This window comes from Ursus arctos, unplaced genomic scaffold, assembly GCF_023065955.2.
Source record: "Ursus arctos isolate Adak ecotype North America unplaced genomic scaffold, UrsArc2.0 scaffold_4, whole genome shotgun sequence".
NCBI lineage: Eukaryota > Metazoa > Chordata > Mammalia > Carnivora > Ursidae > Ursus > Ursus arctos.
The window spans coordinates 50,049,707-50,067,052 of record NW_026623056.1 but is presented as its reverse complement, the minus strand read 5'-3'; the positions used below and the strand labels follow the sequence as shown (position 1 = coordinate 50,067,052).

Genomic DNA, 17,346 nt, shown 5'->3' with positions numbered 1-17,346 from the left:
TCTTACCCACTCCCAGCCTCCTTCCCAGATGTATCCCCAAGAACTGGCATGGATTACATAATTCTTTGTCCTTTCCTCTCTCCACTGCCATTTGCTCTGAAAAATGTTTAGTGAATTAACTGTGAAAACCTTATGATTTTTCCTCCCAGACAGCACATCCATCTCTCTCTCCTTCAAAATAAATTCCACCCTTAGAAAAATGGAACTTTCAATACCAAGATAGCTGTGGTTTCATTGCTTCCAGTGCTCTGCCTGTGTTCAAAGGGCTGGATGTTACCACGTGGGCTAATTACTGAGATGGAGCTGTGGCAGAAAAGCAGTGGATTTCAGAGGCGGTCCTCTCTGTGGCTGACAATTTATCACAACTTGGTGTTTTAGGCTTAGCCCCAGTTTGAGAACTAAATTTTTTTTTAATTTAAATTTGCTTTTGGGAACAGTCTTGTGGAATGATCTCTGCTACTCTTGAACTGTGTAACAGAGAAAGAACAAATTCCCATTTTTACTGACCAAGAAATTGTCGAGAGTTTTTTAGTTGTTTTATAGTTTGGAAATTTCCAGGGCTAAAGATCACAACTCCAGTAGGGTTACTGTTTTGACTAGAAATTAGCTCGGGGTGGGGGTCAGGGGGCAATTTTGGAAGAAATTAATTATTTTTATTTCCAAGTGCTGTTGATTTGATTTAATGTTTTGTCCATGTGGGATAGAAATTCTAGGGCTTGACTTTTAATATTAAGTCATCCAAGGTTATGTGGCTCAGAGCAATTTTAGTTAAATTAAACTTCAACACTTGAACCCCCAAAATAACCAGCTCAAAAATGAAAAAGAAAGGTCAACAGTTGGCTGCCTCACACCCTGTAACTCTTGCCTTTAAACCCACAAAGACACATACGCACCACAGAGTAATTTAATTAATAAATATTCCAGTATTATGGAAGATGGGAAAGGCTAGGATTTGTTCCTTGGTTCAAGGAATTTTGTTTGTTTCACAGTTTCCTATAAAAATACCAAAATGAACAATCTAGTGCCATAATAGCCTGCGAATAAAAGGAAAATGCTAACACAGGAAGTTGGCTTGCTCACTTAATCTTCTGGATATACTGATAGAGAAGTACTAAGTGCCAATCAGAACGGGACAGAAAAAAAAAAAAAGATCTGCCCATACTTTCCGGTCCTTCCTTGCAACCATCCTAGGAAAGTACTGGCAGAAACATCTAAGGTGGTAAAGGGCTGTCTCTCCTGCTTCTAGGAAACGCCCATGCTGGCTGGGAACTGAGCACAATGTTCTTTATATTTCAACTTTCTCAATTTTCAAAACTTCTAATTGTTAAGAACAACCATTAACTCATTTGAGTTTCACCTAATCTCTCAACATTTCTTAAGATGCTGAGCAATAGTGAAGCATCTAGAAGGCATACAGAATTATAGAAAAGGAGAAAAGGCAAGAGCTTCTAACATAACAGCCTTCCTCAGAAAGTTGGAGTCCATAAGCAAGCCATCTACTCCTCCCTGGCCCTCCCTCCCACATCTAGAGGTTGCCCTAGGACCGCAACTTCTTACACTTTAGCACCTAGATGGCCATTTAGGGAACACGTCATGTGCTCTTGTCTTTTTGCCTAATTTGGTTTAAACTTTCTATTCTCTAGGACCTTTAGATATTTGGGGAACAAGTATAATTTTATCACTTTATTCAATTCATTTGTTACTTACAAAGGACTACTGCAAACACAACTACTAAGTTTTAACTGTCCCTGTGACAGGGATATTGCTGAGTTCTACTTGGTTGAAATTCACTTGTAATCTCATTGGTCTGAACAAGAGTTCGGGGCAAGATCGAAGTGTTTGCAGTGGGGAAAAAAAAGTGTTTGCAGTGAACAAATGTTACATGAAATTTTTATTTTACATAATAGATTATAAACATTTGCTCCAAATAAGTAATTTTACAATGTCCAGTTCGATGGATTACATTAGAGGAATCCTCCCCACACATTGTCCCTTGCAAAACAGCTTTAGTTCACATTGTATGATTCACACAAACTGTAGTAATACAGAGAAGACAGAAAGATGCTCTGCAGAGTGCTCACCAGTCCTCCTCGGGCTATACCAGGAAGGAACTGACCTTACTGCGTATTACCAGGCCCATAGGATGGAGAGGACATTATTCCTGGGATGCTCTCATCACAGCCTCCTTTACTACAGAACTGCCTTTAAGTTTTGGTTCTTCCATTTTTCTTGCATAATGAACATTGTTCCTCCAAAATACATGACTATGTCACACAATTCACTACCCACTTCTCCTTCCCAAGATGCATACTCTGTATTCATTTGTCATTTCTCTGACACGAGGCATACATCAATACTTGCTAAATGACTCCGAGGGAATTTTCGAGCTTACACATTGTAAGAAGTTTTTTTTTTAAATCATTTGTAGCCACTTTTAGAAGATTTCTCTAAGTAAGCTTCATTTTTATTCAATCTTTAAATATGGTAAAAAAAAATATAAATCAGATTTTGATCCCTTAATTTCGTTTCTTATTGAGGTCCTTTTTTTTTGTTTCTAGTCAGGTGCAGCTCATTTAATCAGAGGAATACTTACGGGGAGGCGGCGCTATTCAAACTCTTCCTGTTCCAGCTCCAACTGTCAGAAGGGAGAGAGAAATACTGAAAGATAACAGGAAGTAGGAGATTAATTAGCTTTATGGCATCCAAAAGGTTTGAGCATGTGCATTCATGAAATCATTAATCTAGGAAGTGTGGATGTTATTCATGCTCACAGCTACCAAAGAATTTTAGAACTACAGGGGACCTTGAAGTCATCTAGCAAATGTTCCCATTCTGCAAATGAGGAAACCGATGCCTCATCAGGATAAGTACCCGGCTTAGGCCCAAACTAGAATCTAGGTGCTCTATGCTCTGAGAACAATGATGTGGTCATGTTATGGGGAGAAAAGCAAAACAAAGCAAAAAAAGGAATCCACTTTAGAACTTTCTCTTTTAAGAGTCCTCTCAAGTATTTTATAAATTATTTGGTAGCTGACATGATTCCACTTAGAAAGACCAAAGGAGTTAATTGCAGACTTCGAGTATGTGAACTATTATTTTAAGAAAAATATTCTCCAGATGTTTCCCACCTCCTTTGAGAATGGAAAAAAGGAAATGAGTTTAAAGTTCAGCAAGAAAGATCCAGTTTAGATATTAAGAAATGTAGGTCTATGAAATCCTGCAGTCGGTTACTGGGGAATATTGTGAAATCTCCTCTTCTGGAGAATTTGTGGAATGTGGGGGTTGGTCATTTGTTTCAGAAGGGTGATGTAGATGGCCCATTTCTAGAGGTGGGGACACAACCTAATTGACATCTCAAGCTCTGTCGGTCCTGTGACGTCATTGTCTGCTGATAGCTAGTAGGTGAGGTTGTTTGCTGCTCTTGGTTATATCAGATTCATCAGTGAAGCATGTAAGTCAGGCTGCTTTATATTTATATCAGTCCTGATAGATGTAAGCGGGCAGATTAATTAAAACTAATGAGTGCTTATGGGACGATCTTGCCCACTGCCTTCATTGGAGTGACTGACCAACATCTGATAGGTTTAGTTCTTTAGGTTCCATATTAGCATATTCACCTTGCTACTGGCTTTCTAACCTCATGAATACCTTCCAAGCTTGTGCCTATAGTCCAAAAAGCTAAAAGAAAGGGATCCGGTCCAGGATCACATCCTATATAACAGAGAAATTCTTTATTTCAGCTAAAAAGGCAGCCTTGGTATTTGGAGGACAAGATGGAGAAAAGTGATAGTATAGTTAGGTCTGTATCTTGTAAAACAAAGTAGAAAGATTTGTCAGCTAATGTATTGGATGACGGCTCCCAAAAGTAATCAAATAAGAATTTAAAAATTTTAACTTGCAATCTAACCATCTTCAACTTCAGTAAAAATAATCAATTTTATACATACAGGATGGGAGATAGCATTTCAGTTTAACATTAAAAAAACTTATTAAGTGGATATAAGATTAATAATGTAATGTATTTGAAGTATGTTCATGGTGCTGGCATAAAGTAAGTGCTCAAAACCATAGCTAATATTATTATAACTTTTATGTTCATTGGCCCACCTCCCCCGCCGTCCTCTGGTTCTGGTTTTCTGGTTTTCTCATATTCAGTCACCAATTTTGCCCCTTGCCACCCTGGAGCAGCACTGAACCATTCTTCCACCTAACCCCCCAAAATCCATTCCCACAAAAGAATTAAGTTTTCTTCAGAACAATTAGGATTTCTTCATCTCTGAGGATATGAAGGAGGGGATTTACAATCCATATCCTATAATAAACATAAAAAGCCTGTCTGAAATGAGTTTTTCTTTGCTTGACTGCTCCTCCCCTAGAGATCGCCTTTTCTGAAACTCTCCATGTCACAATCAACTCTGCTCACACTTAATCTCCCCCAGAGTCCCCCAGAATTTCTCTATCCTCTAATATTTAGAGTTGCTTCTATCTTCCTTTAAAACCCACGTGCCAGACCACTCGAGCACAGAAGACTCAGTTTCTATAGTAAAATGGGTTTCAAAGAACATCATCTCCGCAAATAATAACCGTCTACGTCCTTACCGACCCTCTCCGGCTGCGTTTTTCTCCATATTATCCAACACTGCCTGTATTTAGGTTTTTGGTTATTTTTTGTGTCCCCATCAAAGCATAATCCTCAAAATGTTAAAAACACAATTCTCTTTCACAAGTGAACATGTCAAAGTTTTATTTAACATGATGACAAAGTGGGCTTGAAATAAAATATTGTAAACCTGTTTTTTTTTTTTCATAATGAGCTGTAAAAAAGAATGCTGAGGTGCTAAGCTACATACAAAACTGGTTGACATAGTAAAGGGCAATAAAACCATATCCTAGTCAACATAGTTTAGAGTTGTTAATATCTGTAATGCTAATCAATTATGCAATAAAGTTACATATCCCTAGATGATCCTAAGGTGGGCTTTTTGCAATGATAGTGAAAGGTCACGTAACCATTCCTCTTTTGCCTTAGCCAATTTGGGGATATATTTTTAATTTCCCTTTCCCACTTGCCACTAAAAGTAAGCTACATGTGCACTGTCATTTAAGAATCAGAAAAGATGGGTCTCCCCTATCAGCTGTTCAGGTAATAAAAATAACAACAAAAGTTGTATGACTTGGGGTGCCTGTGTAGCTCAGTCAGTTAAGTGACTGACTCTTCATTCGGCTCAGGTCATGATCTCAGGGTCGTGAGATCAAGCTCCACATTGGGTTCCATGTTCAGCGGGGTGTCTGCTTGAGATTCTCTCTTTCTCCCCCTCTGTACCTCCTCAACTCATGCTCTTTCTCTCTCTAAAATAAATAAATAAATCTTAAAAAAAAAAAGTTGTACAACCTGGTAATAGGTTGCTTTATGAATGCTTCTGTCATTATTAATATTTAAGTAGGAAATATGAGGGCTTTTTGTCAGCAACTGTTGTAGACAGTATTCTAAATGCAGAGTGAAGCTGAAGTAGATATCTTCTAAAGCCCCTATAAACACTAAGAGTTTTGGCTGTCAAGCTCTATCAATAAATATTGAGAAAACCAAAAGAATATCACATATTTTTCTTGTCCTCAGGAAGTTTGCAATCATGTTGAGGTCTAATGGACCAAAAAACAATAGGAAAAAACATAAGGTTGATGAGCTGCATTTAGTTTTGTGTTAAATTTTCAATAGGACAAGGAAGATAACGATGGTCGAAAAGGTAGGGAAGACTTCGCAGAGGAGGTAGGAATTGAGTTGGTCTAGAGGAATGGTAGGTGTATGGGCTGAGTTGTGTCCCCCTCAAATTCATATATTGTAGTCCTAACTTCTAGTACTTCCAAATGTGACTGTATTTGAAGAGGGATTTTTTTTTTTAAAGAGGAAATTAAGTTAAAATGAGGTCAGTAGGGTAGGCCCTGATTGAACATGACTGGTGTCCTTGTAAAGGACACAAACACAGCGGAAACCTCATGTGAAGACATAGAGAGAAGATGGCCACCTACAAGCCAAGGAGAGGGGGCTCAGAAGAAACCCACCACGCCAACATCTTGATCTCTGATGTCTCGTCTCCACAACTGGGGGAAAATAAATTTCTGTTGTTTAAACCATCCAGTCTAAGATACTTGGTTTTGACAGCCCTAGCAAACTTACATGGTAGGGTTGAAGTCTGGAGAAAGATTAAAAAGAAAAAAAGAAGAAACCCCAGGAAAAAAAGAATAGAATAAAGAGGTCAAAATGAGGAGAGACATAGATGAAGAATAAAGTTTTTAAAACAATGGTTTACATTAGTGAAAGTCACCTATAACTGCCATTGTGATAAACAGGACTTTCTAGGGTTTTTTAGTATTGTGCCTTGAAAGACAAATAAGCCTTTCAACTTTCACATCTCTATCCAAAATTAGCTTTTTCAGAGATGTCTTCCCCAACACCTTTCCAAAACAGTGTCTTCTACTCCAAGTCATTTTCGAGCCCTTCACCCTGCTATGTTTTCTTCATAGCACTCACATCTAAAATTGTAAAATATATTTTTAACTCGTTTATTATTGCCTGTCTCCCCACACTGGAATGTGAGTTCAGTAAGATCAAAGATCTCATCTAATTCACTCCTTTCTCGAGTATCCATAACAGTAACAATTCGTAGGCACTCCTTACATATCTACACCTAATGAATGAATTGCTCTGAGAACTGCAAACAGGACAGAACCTTCTTTGAGACGCATGGGAAAGCCAAAAAAACAATTCTGGTGAATATTGCAGGGGTAGGATTCTGTCTGACTTCCCCTTGCTTCAGGACAGATAATCTGAGGCTTTGAGAAACTACACATCCTGTATGAGGGGCTGCCCAGCAGCAGATGAGAGAGGCTTGTCCACAACACACATATGCACGCACACACGCACGCACGCACACAGATGTGTGCACTGTGTTAGCACCATGCGAAAGGGAAAGTTGGATTTAGGGCACGAACTGAAGGTTTAACTACTTAAACATTCTTTTGCACAGCAAGCCAAAATCTCATGGGGATAAATGTACAAATAAAAATGCTGAGGAGCGTCTAAAATAATATATATCACATTCTTCTGTTACATACATTAGGGGTCACATGAGGAAACTGAAACTCTCTGCAGCCCTTTCCAAATTTAGGGAACCATTTAGGGCTGTTCAAAATGATTAGGATTGGTGACTCTGACACCAGAATGAATAACTGCCTTGGTTCAGCTGTTCTTTTTTGCCATTTTTAACAAGTACATTTTAATGGCCATTATTGTTTTATTCATGTTAAGTTTATCATTACTGCAGTTAACCTCACATTTATTTTGGCTAGTATCCTTCTTTGAAAGTCTTTGACATTTCAGTTGGTTTTGATTTGTCTTTTTGGTCACACTCCATTAATAATAATTTAAATTTGAATGGTGCTTCTCAACTTACAAAAAATTTCGTATTATCATTCGTGTCCTTGAACAGCTCTATGGGAGAGGCCAAGATTATAATTTCTTTTTTATAGTTGCACTTTTATAGGGAAGGAAACTGAGGCTTAGTGAAGACAAGGGATTTGCCCAAAGTCATAGATATGGTGAATGGCAGAGCTAAACTCAACTCCAGGTCTTTGGCTTCTTCTATAAGGTTTTTCTCATAATGACATGAAACCCATCACTAAGTTGCCCTGACTGGCCAGGATCCATTGTCCACACACATCATATATGCTTATGTTTATGCATGTTTGTTTATATTTATGCATAGTGCACACACACACACACACACACACACGTTAACAAATAGAAATCTAAGAAAACAGCGACTAGAACTCACAACATTATTGTGTCCTGCCTTCACAGAAAAAGGAAAAAGAGGCAAGAAAACCCATTACCACCATTTCTCCCAGCAGAAATTCCAAGGCTCCTTCCTCCCGCCAGGTGTTTGTATAGCATTACACAAATCTGACGTTCTTTTGAGCGATTTGGGGAGAACCACCACACCACTTTGACCACCAAAAATATCCTCAGGGACAAGAGGGAAATTGGTAAGGGTAAGTCAAGCGGTAAATTCTAACCAGGGCCCCTACATAAATATTCAAGTTAAAACGGAACAAAGTTTATTTAAATAAAGAGCCAGAGAAAAGGCAGATGGCAGACCTAAGGAGGTGGTTTTCAGGAAAGAAAGGCCAAGCCTACAAGAGGAAATAATTGTAGTAAAGTAGGATCCCACTGGGCCTTTGGTATTCAACTGGTTTTCTTCCCAGGCATTTCGCTTCCTTCCAGTTTTCCAATGTTTCATTAGATTGTCCTGGTTTAAAGATTATTAAGTATAATCCAACACATTCACTGAATTGATGGAAGGGTGAAGGGCCAAGGGTGCTAGCTTATTCTTAAAGACATCACCACAACCTTAGGGTTTAGTAATTAAATTTAGTCATCCCCAAAGATGGAATTAAGTCCCAGCTTATACATCACCAGGTTTTACCATGTATTTCTAGTATGGATTAACATAGACATTGAATGTTAAGGACTTTAGAGAACAATTGAGTCTTATTTTTAACAAATAAAGAAGTTGAAGGGATCTGTTCAGATATACAAAACTGAGAAATAAGGTCTGAAGTTCTAGTCTTCTGAGTGAACAAAGTAAGGAATGGTATGTATAGCATAATGTAATTTGTGTCTTAAAAGTGTGTGTAGTATATGTGCCTATTCTCAGAACATCTCCGGAAACATATGAGGAAAATGGGAAAAGTTGTTACTTCCAAAGGAAGGGAGTTAAGTTACTGGACAGAAGTGGGTGGGAAATGTACTTTTTTCTGGCTCTCCCTCACTACTCATTAATAGATTACACATCTGTCACGCCTACTAAAAAAGTATAAACTCTGTGGGGGCAGGGCCCATTGACCATGTTGTAGTTATCTTTGCAATCCCTGGATGGGTCTAGCATTGTGTTTGGTAAGTAGTCAATAATTTATCAGTGAGTCCTTACAACAGATGTTCTTCTTTTCCCATCTAAAATAAAACTGACTATTACCGAGTATAAATCAGTACTAATTTTGTGGCTCTTTCCAAATGGTTTATAATAATTAATCATTCTTAGACAGAAAATAACTGCCTTCTATCTACTAGCACATGTATTATTTAGAGTACATTTGAATCAAACAGTTCTTGAGACTATTCTGATTTATGAAATGGGGAAGGCTTTATAAATCATTTTGCTGACAGATGTTTTGGGGAAAAATGACTAGTTAGTATACTTAGAAAAATTGTAAAGCAGTGAATTTTGTGGTGGAGATTGCATTAAATATTTTCTTAGGTGCTTTTTATTAACCAATTCTTCTGTAGCCTGTTCACACTCTTGGCATTACTCTTGAATAGGATGTCGCAAAATCAACACATATTTTCTAAGAAGTGGAAAACTATGATCCAGAATTAAGTAAGGCAGAAACAAAGAAAACAAATTCACAGAATGGAAATTAAAATTATTTAGAGATAGAAGTTTATTCAAAGTTCTCCAGAATATTCTTACATTAAAAATTGTGAGAACTTTGCCACTTCTTTCTCCAGCATAATGATGACACTCCACTGAGGATTCAGATTTTCATCAAGACCTTTAAAAAGGTGTGGGGAGCATCTTTTTATGCGGTGTCAATACCCAGGAGAACAGACTTCATTGTGTACCACACTTGCCCTCTAGTGGGCCTTTGTGAGCACTGCAGTTCCCTGGGTTTTTGGGTTTTCAGCCCTGGGCATTTCCAGAGGTCTTTTCGAATTGGTTTTTTATAAACATATAAACCCCATTAATATTTACTCCATTAACTGTTAAATTGCAAAGGATGATACTAAAGGGCTTGTACAGTTTATTTTCGTGAGTTTAAACATCATTGTTTTATTTATACAACTAGTTTGCCTTGTAAACTCCTTTCTTTCATAATAGTATAAAGACAAACTTCAGTGCACTCCAGGTCCAATTAGGCAAATTCTACATTAACGACTTTACAGTATTTAAGTAGAACGAAATGGCATTCCTGTATGTGCATAATTATGATAGTGATTTTTTAAATATTTTGGGACTGTCACATGAAGAACCTTCTTTCCAACTCAGAAGACTTCTGCAGTTTTCATTATTGTTGTTTGCTTACTCTATAATGCTTACATTAATTTGCGACCACACCAAATAAAAGGGCAGATGAAAAATTTCAGTCCCTAGTGTAACGCCTATCAATTACTGTTTCCACCTAGAATAGAATTTTGGCATGTACTAACAAAGCCTGACTTGCCACCAAGTTTGCCTCCTTTTGGAAACGTACTCTATCCACTAGGATTAAGTTTAGTACAAAGGCTGAGGTTTATTCTAGCTTGTTACTCCACCATGCTCAGTGCACGGATTTCACTTCCTGGTCCCAGGTGTCTGGTCTGTTTCCAGGCAACATAGCCACATTTCAGCCAGCAGGAGGCAGGAAGAGGGAAAACGGGGCCACTCTCTCTTAGGATCCTTTTCAGAAGTTGTACCCATTACAACTACGTCCAATTGGACAGAACTTTGTCACATCGCCACAACTGGCTGAAACGTCTTTATTCTGGGCTGCTCTGTTCCAGCTAAAAATCAAGAGTTCCAATACTATGGAAGAAAGCAGAATTGATATTTGGGGATACACAGCAGTATTTCCCATAGCTTATAATCCCACCAATTGCCTTCATTTGACAGGTCCCACTCTTGTTTCTTGCTTGTTTCCTACTGAGAGGTAATATCTTCCTCCCGTTCATTTGTCTTGCACGGGTGACGTTCTAATGTTAAAGATTGTTTCCTTTTTCTCCCCCTTCTTTCTCTAAGTAAACTCATCACTTGGCCTGCCAGTTTTCACCATGTTGGTGCATTCCTTCCTTCCGCAGGTGATGGCTGTGCCGCCCGGTCCTCTGCAGCTGCTGGGAGTGCTGCTTACCATTTCCCTGGGCTCCATCAGGCTCATTCAGGCCGGTGCTTACTATGGGATCAAGCCGCTGCCACCACAAATTCCTCCTCAAATCCCACCGCAAATTCCACAATACCAGCCCCTGGGCCAGCAAGTACCTCACATGCCTTTGGGCAAAGATGGCCTTAACATGGGCAAGGAGGTGCCCCATGTGCAGTATGGCAAAGAATATCCACATCTACCCCAATATATGAAGGAAATTCAGCCAGTGCCAAGAATGGGCAAGGAAGCAGCACCTAAGAAAGGCAAAGGTAACATCTTATTTCTGTGCTGTTATGAAACAGCAGCTTTCCAAAATCCAAAACTGGGGCGCCTGGGTGGCGCAGTCATTAAGGGTCTGCCTTCAGCTCAGGGCGTGATCCTGGCGTTCTGGGATCGAGCCCCACATCAGGCTCCTCCGCTATGAGCCAGCTTCTTCTTCTCCCACTCCCCCTGCTTGTGTTCCCTCTCTCGCTGGCTGTCTCTCTCTGTCAAATAAATAAATAAAATCTTTAAAAAAAAAAATCCGAAACTGTAAGATCAAGGGGGAGATGCTGAATTTTAGAAATTTTTATTTTGGAATGTGTTGCTGACATTCATTAAGTGTTTATTGTGTTCTAAACTCTATCTATGAAAAGTTCAATACCTAAAAATACAAACAAAATTACTGTTTTATGTTGTGCTCTATTATTTTAACAGCAGTAAATGGCACAAAACATATTTTTATTCCCTTATTCATTATCTATCCTAACATTTGGCAACTATTTAATGAGTATCTATTTTTGTGTCAGAAGCTGGGCCAGATGCTGGGGGATTAAAGCAGGTGGGTGGGTAGGGATGACAAGCCTACAGGAAGCTGCTGGAAGGATCAGAGAGCAGGACTGCTCTGCCTCTTCCAAACTTTTCTTCCCTGAACCTGAGGGAAACCAATCTGGATTCACTCCCTCTGGCTGACACTCAAAAAGGACACTTCTGATTAAGATGGTTAAACCTAGAGATGGACAGGTCATTGATGAAATTTCTCAGCATCACGATGACCCTGAGTGAAAATTGCACACGACTCAGTGCAGCAATATATTACCAGCAAGAATTAAAAAAAAAAAAAAAAATCCATTATCTTAAAGAAACAGCTTTCAAGTGCTTTTCTGCAGGTTATCAGGAGCGCAAGATAACTTGGAATAGGAATAACTTCTAGTTCTTAAGAAGCCACACCCTTAAAAGATTTAGAAAAAAGTTTACAACATCATCTAGTATACGAAGAAAACTTGTGCTATGATACCTTTTAAAAGGTATTTTTGAACACCATTAACACTGCTTTTTTCCAACAAGTATCTGGCCAACTTGTTTCTGCTTCAATAAATCTTTGGAAAACTCAAAATAAAAAAAGGTGACTAGTCAGTATTCTGAACTGAGAGAGTAATGTTGTTAAGGAGCTATTGTGTTTAAAATATATATATAAGCACTTGGTGAACTAGGTGCTGGATAAATACTGTGTTTTTTAGAGCACTTTAATTAAGTTACTACACCTGTTAATCAATAAACTGGTAGGACACTATGAAGAGTAAGGACTGCATGTAGGGATGAAAATTTTTCCCATTGCCTTCCAGCCATATTCATTAGTTATTCAACACCTACAAAATACTTATCACTGTGAAAGACACTTTCTTAAAACTTCATGAGGTTCACGGGGATTCCTAAGAAACCTAGCATTTGTAGGAAAGAAACTGCATCAGCATAACAATTCCCTTTGAGGAAGTAGAGGCCATTCCCACTGGTCCCTGAAAAAGCAGGAAGCTCTACTTCTGGGTACTAGTGGATTTGGTGCTAAGAGGCCTAGAGGCCAGAAATGAAAGACCTGAAAATAATATAATATTGTATGTCAACCATATTTCAATTAAAAAAAAAAAAACACCTCTCTGAAACTACTTTTCTTTGTCTGTAAAGTAAGATTTGTTGAGAAAATCAATGGCATAGGTAAGTAAAAATGCTAAGTAAATACTAAAGCATCATAAAAATTTTTGAGTTGCTACAGCTGGTCATTCAAGAAACCCCAGCTAAGAACAGAGTATGTTCCAGGCACTGTGCTGGACACCAAGGATTCCTGATGAGTAAGACATGACCCTGCCCCAGGCGCTCTTGATATTGTAATATGTACTACACAGTTCACTGCTTAGAAATAATATGTCTTAATAGCACTAGACTATCTACTTAGCATAAACGAAGTATTCCCAATTTTCTTCCCTTCAGGAGCTGATATTCCACTTACGGTATCATCTCAGCCCTTTGTGTCCCTTCCTTTCTTAAGCGGCCTGCCTGGCTCTTGGCACTTCCTGTACTTATTCTGATGGGTACCAGACTGCAATCAGAGAATTTGCTAAGAATATGAGTTTTACAGTTCTATTTTGTTCCCTGACAGTAGCTCAGTCAAAAATATAATGGTCAGCATTAAGATGCGACTGCTGGTTAAAAAAAAACTTTGAGACCATAAATTTCATTTATGTTCCATTTTAGTAGTGTAGAAGATCCGGAGTTGTGTTGCTCTGAAAGGCACAGCATAATCATCACAACAGAGATGTGCTTCGTATTTTGATAACGATTTGTGAAAGCATACGTCTTTCACATCTATTAACTAATCTTGTAGTGTGGCCATACTAGCCTTGCTGCACAGAGAGGCAAGCAGAGACAGTGGCCCAGTTCAGACCTCATTTCAAGGCCAAGAAGAACTTGCTGCTTCTCCCAGCTCAATTCCTTCTCCACACTGCTTGTCAGCCTAAAGTATCTTATTCACTTCTCCTGTTTGAAACCTTTTTGCAAATGAGAAATAATTTATTAAAAATTTGAATTCATATGAGACTTAGGAAATCCTATAGCACATTAAAGAAACTAAGCACCAGAGGACAGATGCAAAAGATGTTTTTTTGTTTTTTTTTTTTAAGATTTATTTATTTATTTGAAGGGAGAGAGAGTGCATACATGTGCACATGCATGCTGGGGAGGAGCAGAGGGAGAGGGAGAGAATCTCAAGCAGACTCCCTGCTGAGTGTAGAGCCCTACATGGGGCTTGATCCCACAACCCTGAGATTATGACCTGAACTGAAATCAAGGGTGGGTGGCTCAACCAACTGAGCCACCCAGGCGCCCCATGTGGAAGATGTTATTAAACTACATATGAGATAAAACACTTCTATTCTTCCCTGAATCCACATGATAATTACTCTCCCTAATACATCATACTGTATTTCAACACAAGAGGAAATATTATTTAGCCACAAATTATTATTTAAAAAAATCAAGGACATGGACAAATATAGCAGTAAGTAGAAAAAGTAATAAAAAAATAAAAATGGAGAATGACTCCATTATTTACACACACACACGTGCGCGCAAGCAAACACACATACACACACCTAGAACACATGAGACGGAGATACATAAAAATGTCAAGTGATTATAGGCAACTTTGATTTTTCTTTATCCTTTTCTGAATTTTCCAAAATTTCCATAGTGAACATACCATAACAAAACAGAGTTTTGAATTTTGGAAAAATATTTTTTCATTACTTTGTAGCTTTTTGCTTAACCAATGCTGATAAAAGCAGCCACAGGTATCAGTTCTCAAAACAGTATTTCAAACATAACAAAGCAATTATTAGCTTGATTGTTCTTTAAGTACTGATAACATAGTCCTGGAAGAGGAACACATTATTCCTAGTCTTTCCTCTCGATAAGTAATAGACTAAGGTGTCAGAACTACATGGAACATTACATCAAAAACTAAGGATATACTGTATGGTGACTGACATAACATAATAAAAGATTATTATTAAATAAAAAAAAATTAAAAAAAGAACTAAATAATGATCGTCATGACTTCCTTGAAGAATAATACTCATTTTTCTCTCTTTTTTTTCCTCTCCCTCCCCTCCTCCCTCTCCTGCTCTCTCTGTCCCCTCTCTCCCAATAGAAATACCATTAGCCAGTTTACGAGGGGAGCAAGGTCCCCGTGGAGAGCCTGGCCCAAGAGGACCACCCGGGCCCCCCGGCTTACCAGGTCATGGGATACCTGGAATCAAAGGAAAACCAGGGCCACAGGGATATCCAGGAATTGGAAAACCAGGTATGCCTGGAATGCCAGGAAAGCCAGGAGCCATGGGAATGCCCGGGGCAAAAGGTGAAATTGGACCCAAAGGGGAAATCGGGCCCATGGGGATCCCGGGACCGCAAGGACCTCCAGGACCTCATGGACTTCCTGGCATTGGAAAACCAGGTGGGCCAGGTTTACCAGGGCAACCAGGTGCAAAGGGAGAGCGAGGACCCAAAGGACCACCAGGACCTCCAGGCCTCCAGGGTCCTAAGGGAGAGAAGGGCTTTGGGATGCCAGGTTTGCCAGGCCTAAAGGGTCCTCCAGGGATGCATGGACCTCCTGGCCCTGTTGGACTTCCAGGAGTGGGTAAACCTGGAGTGACAGGCTTCCCTGGGCCTCAAGGCCCCCTGGGAAAGCCAGGTCCTCCAGGGGAACCTGGACCCCAAGGCCCTATTGGGGTCCCAGGAGTTCAAGGACCTCCTGGGATACCCGGAGTTGGAAAACCAGGCCAGGATGGAATCCCTGGCCAGCCAGGATTTCCAGGTGGCAAAGGTGAGCAAGGACTGCCAGGGCTGCCAGGACCCCCAGGCCTTCCAGGGATCGGGAAACCAGGCTTCCCAGGACCCAAAGGTGAAAAGGGCATAGGGGGTCTTCCTGGGGCCCTAGGACCAAGAGGGGAGAAAGGACCAGTAGGTGCCCCTGGAATGGGAGGTCCCTCAGGAGAGCCAGGCCTGCCTGGAATCCCAGGTCCTATGGGTCCTCCAGGTGCTATTGGTTTTCCCGGCCCCAAAGGAGAAGGTGGAGTTGTAGGGCCACAGGGGCCACCAGGTCCCAAGGGTGAGCCAGGGCTTCAGGGCTTCCCAGGAAAGCCGGGTTTCCTTGGTGAAGTAGGGCCCCCTGGCATGAGGGGTTTGCCAGGTCCCATAGGGCCCAAGGGGGAAGCTGGGCACAAAGGTTTACCAGGGCTCCCTGGTGCTCCAGGGCTTCTGGGACCAAAGGGAGAACCAGGAATCCCAGGGGGTCAGGGGTTACAGGGCCCTCCAGGCATCCCAGGGATCACAGGCCCAAGCGGGCCCATTGGACCACCTGGAATGCCAGGCCCCAAAGGGGAACCTGGCATCCCAGGGCCCCCTGGGTTCCCTGGAGTAGGGAAGCCTGGAGTAGCAGGACTTCATGGGCCCCCGGGGAAGCCTGGCGCCCTTGGTCCTCAAGGCCAGCCGGGCCTTCCAGGGCCCCCAGGCCCTCCAGGGCCCCCAGGCCCCCCAGCTGTGATGCCCCCTACACCACCGCCCCATGGAGAGTATCTGCCAGATATGGGGCTGGGAATTGATGGAGTGAAACCCCCCCATGCCTATGGGGCTAAGAAAGGCAAGAATGGAGGGCCAGCCTACGAGATGCCTGCCTTTACAGCTGAGCTGACTGCACCTTTCCCACCTGTGGGGGCCCCAGTGAAGTTTGACAAACTGCTCTATAATGGCAGACAGAACTACAACCCACAGACGGGCATCTTCACCTGCGAGGTTCCCGGGGTCTACTACTTTGCATACCACGTTCACTGCAAGGGGGGCAACGTTTGGGTTGCTCTGTTCAAGAACAACGAACCCATGATGTACACGTACGATGAGTACAAAAAGGGCTTTCTGGACCAGGCATCTGGGAGTGCGGTGCTGCTGCTCAGGCCCGGAGACCGAGTGTTCCTCCAGATGCCCTCAGAACAGGCTGCAGGACTGTATGCTGGACAGTACGTCCATTCCTCCTTTTCAGGATATTTATTGTATCCCATGTAAAAAAAGAAAAGAAAGAGAGATTTAATGGAAGAAAAGAAAATGATGCACCGAAAAAAATCCAAATGAAAAACATAATTGCTTCAAAACATTTATATAGTTGGAAAGTTATATTTAAGTGAAAATCTAAACCATCATGTACACATCAAAACTAAGATGCATGTTTAATGCTCTGCATAGCAGCCTGTAATTAAAAATGATGGAATAGATTTATGTATCAAGTACTGACACTTGTGTTGTACCCACTGGAATCATATTAGCTGTTGTATTGTTATATGCTTCCATGATAACCTGCTTATTCAGATCAGTCAAAATATTTCAGTAGGAAAGATCATAGCTAATGGAAGTCACTTGCTTACGTTGTTTAAAGATTTAGAAATATGGCTTAAGGAAATGTCAATGATAACAATTATATACCGTATTTACTTGCATAATTTCCTCTGTCTTCGGGCAGATGTTTTGCCAGGGAAGGTGGGGGAGGAGTTCTGTTGTGTTACAGCCCCAGTGGGAGGGAGTCAGGGGGCGCAG

The 17,346-nt window shown here is 40.6% G+C and overlaps 1 protein-coding gene across 2 annotated transcripts in view; it reads left to right on the top strand.

Moving 5' to 3' along the window:
• The window catches only part of COL8A1 (collagen type VIII alpha 1 chain), a 148,856-nt gene extending 131,995 nt beyond the window's left edge, over positions 1-16,861 (top strand). For both annotated transcript variants that reach the window (XM_026491952.4, XM_044381413.3), the window contains exons 3-4: positions 10,892-11,222; positions 14,915-16,861. In XM_026491952.4, coding sequence (XP_026347737.2) covers positions 10,895-11,222; positions 14,915-16,821 — 2,235 coding nt within the window. In that variant the 5' untranslated portion in view covers positions 10,892-10,894 and the 3' untranslated portion in view covers positions 16,822-16,861. The remainder of the gene's footprint in view (positions 1-10,891; positions 11,223-14,914) is intronic.
• Positions 16,862-17,346: the final 485 nt, after the last annotated feature.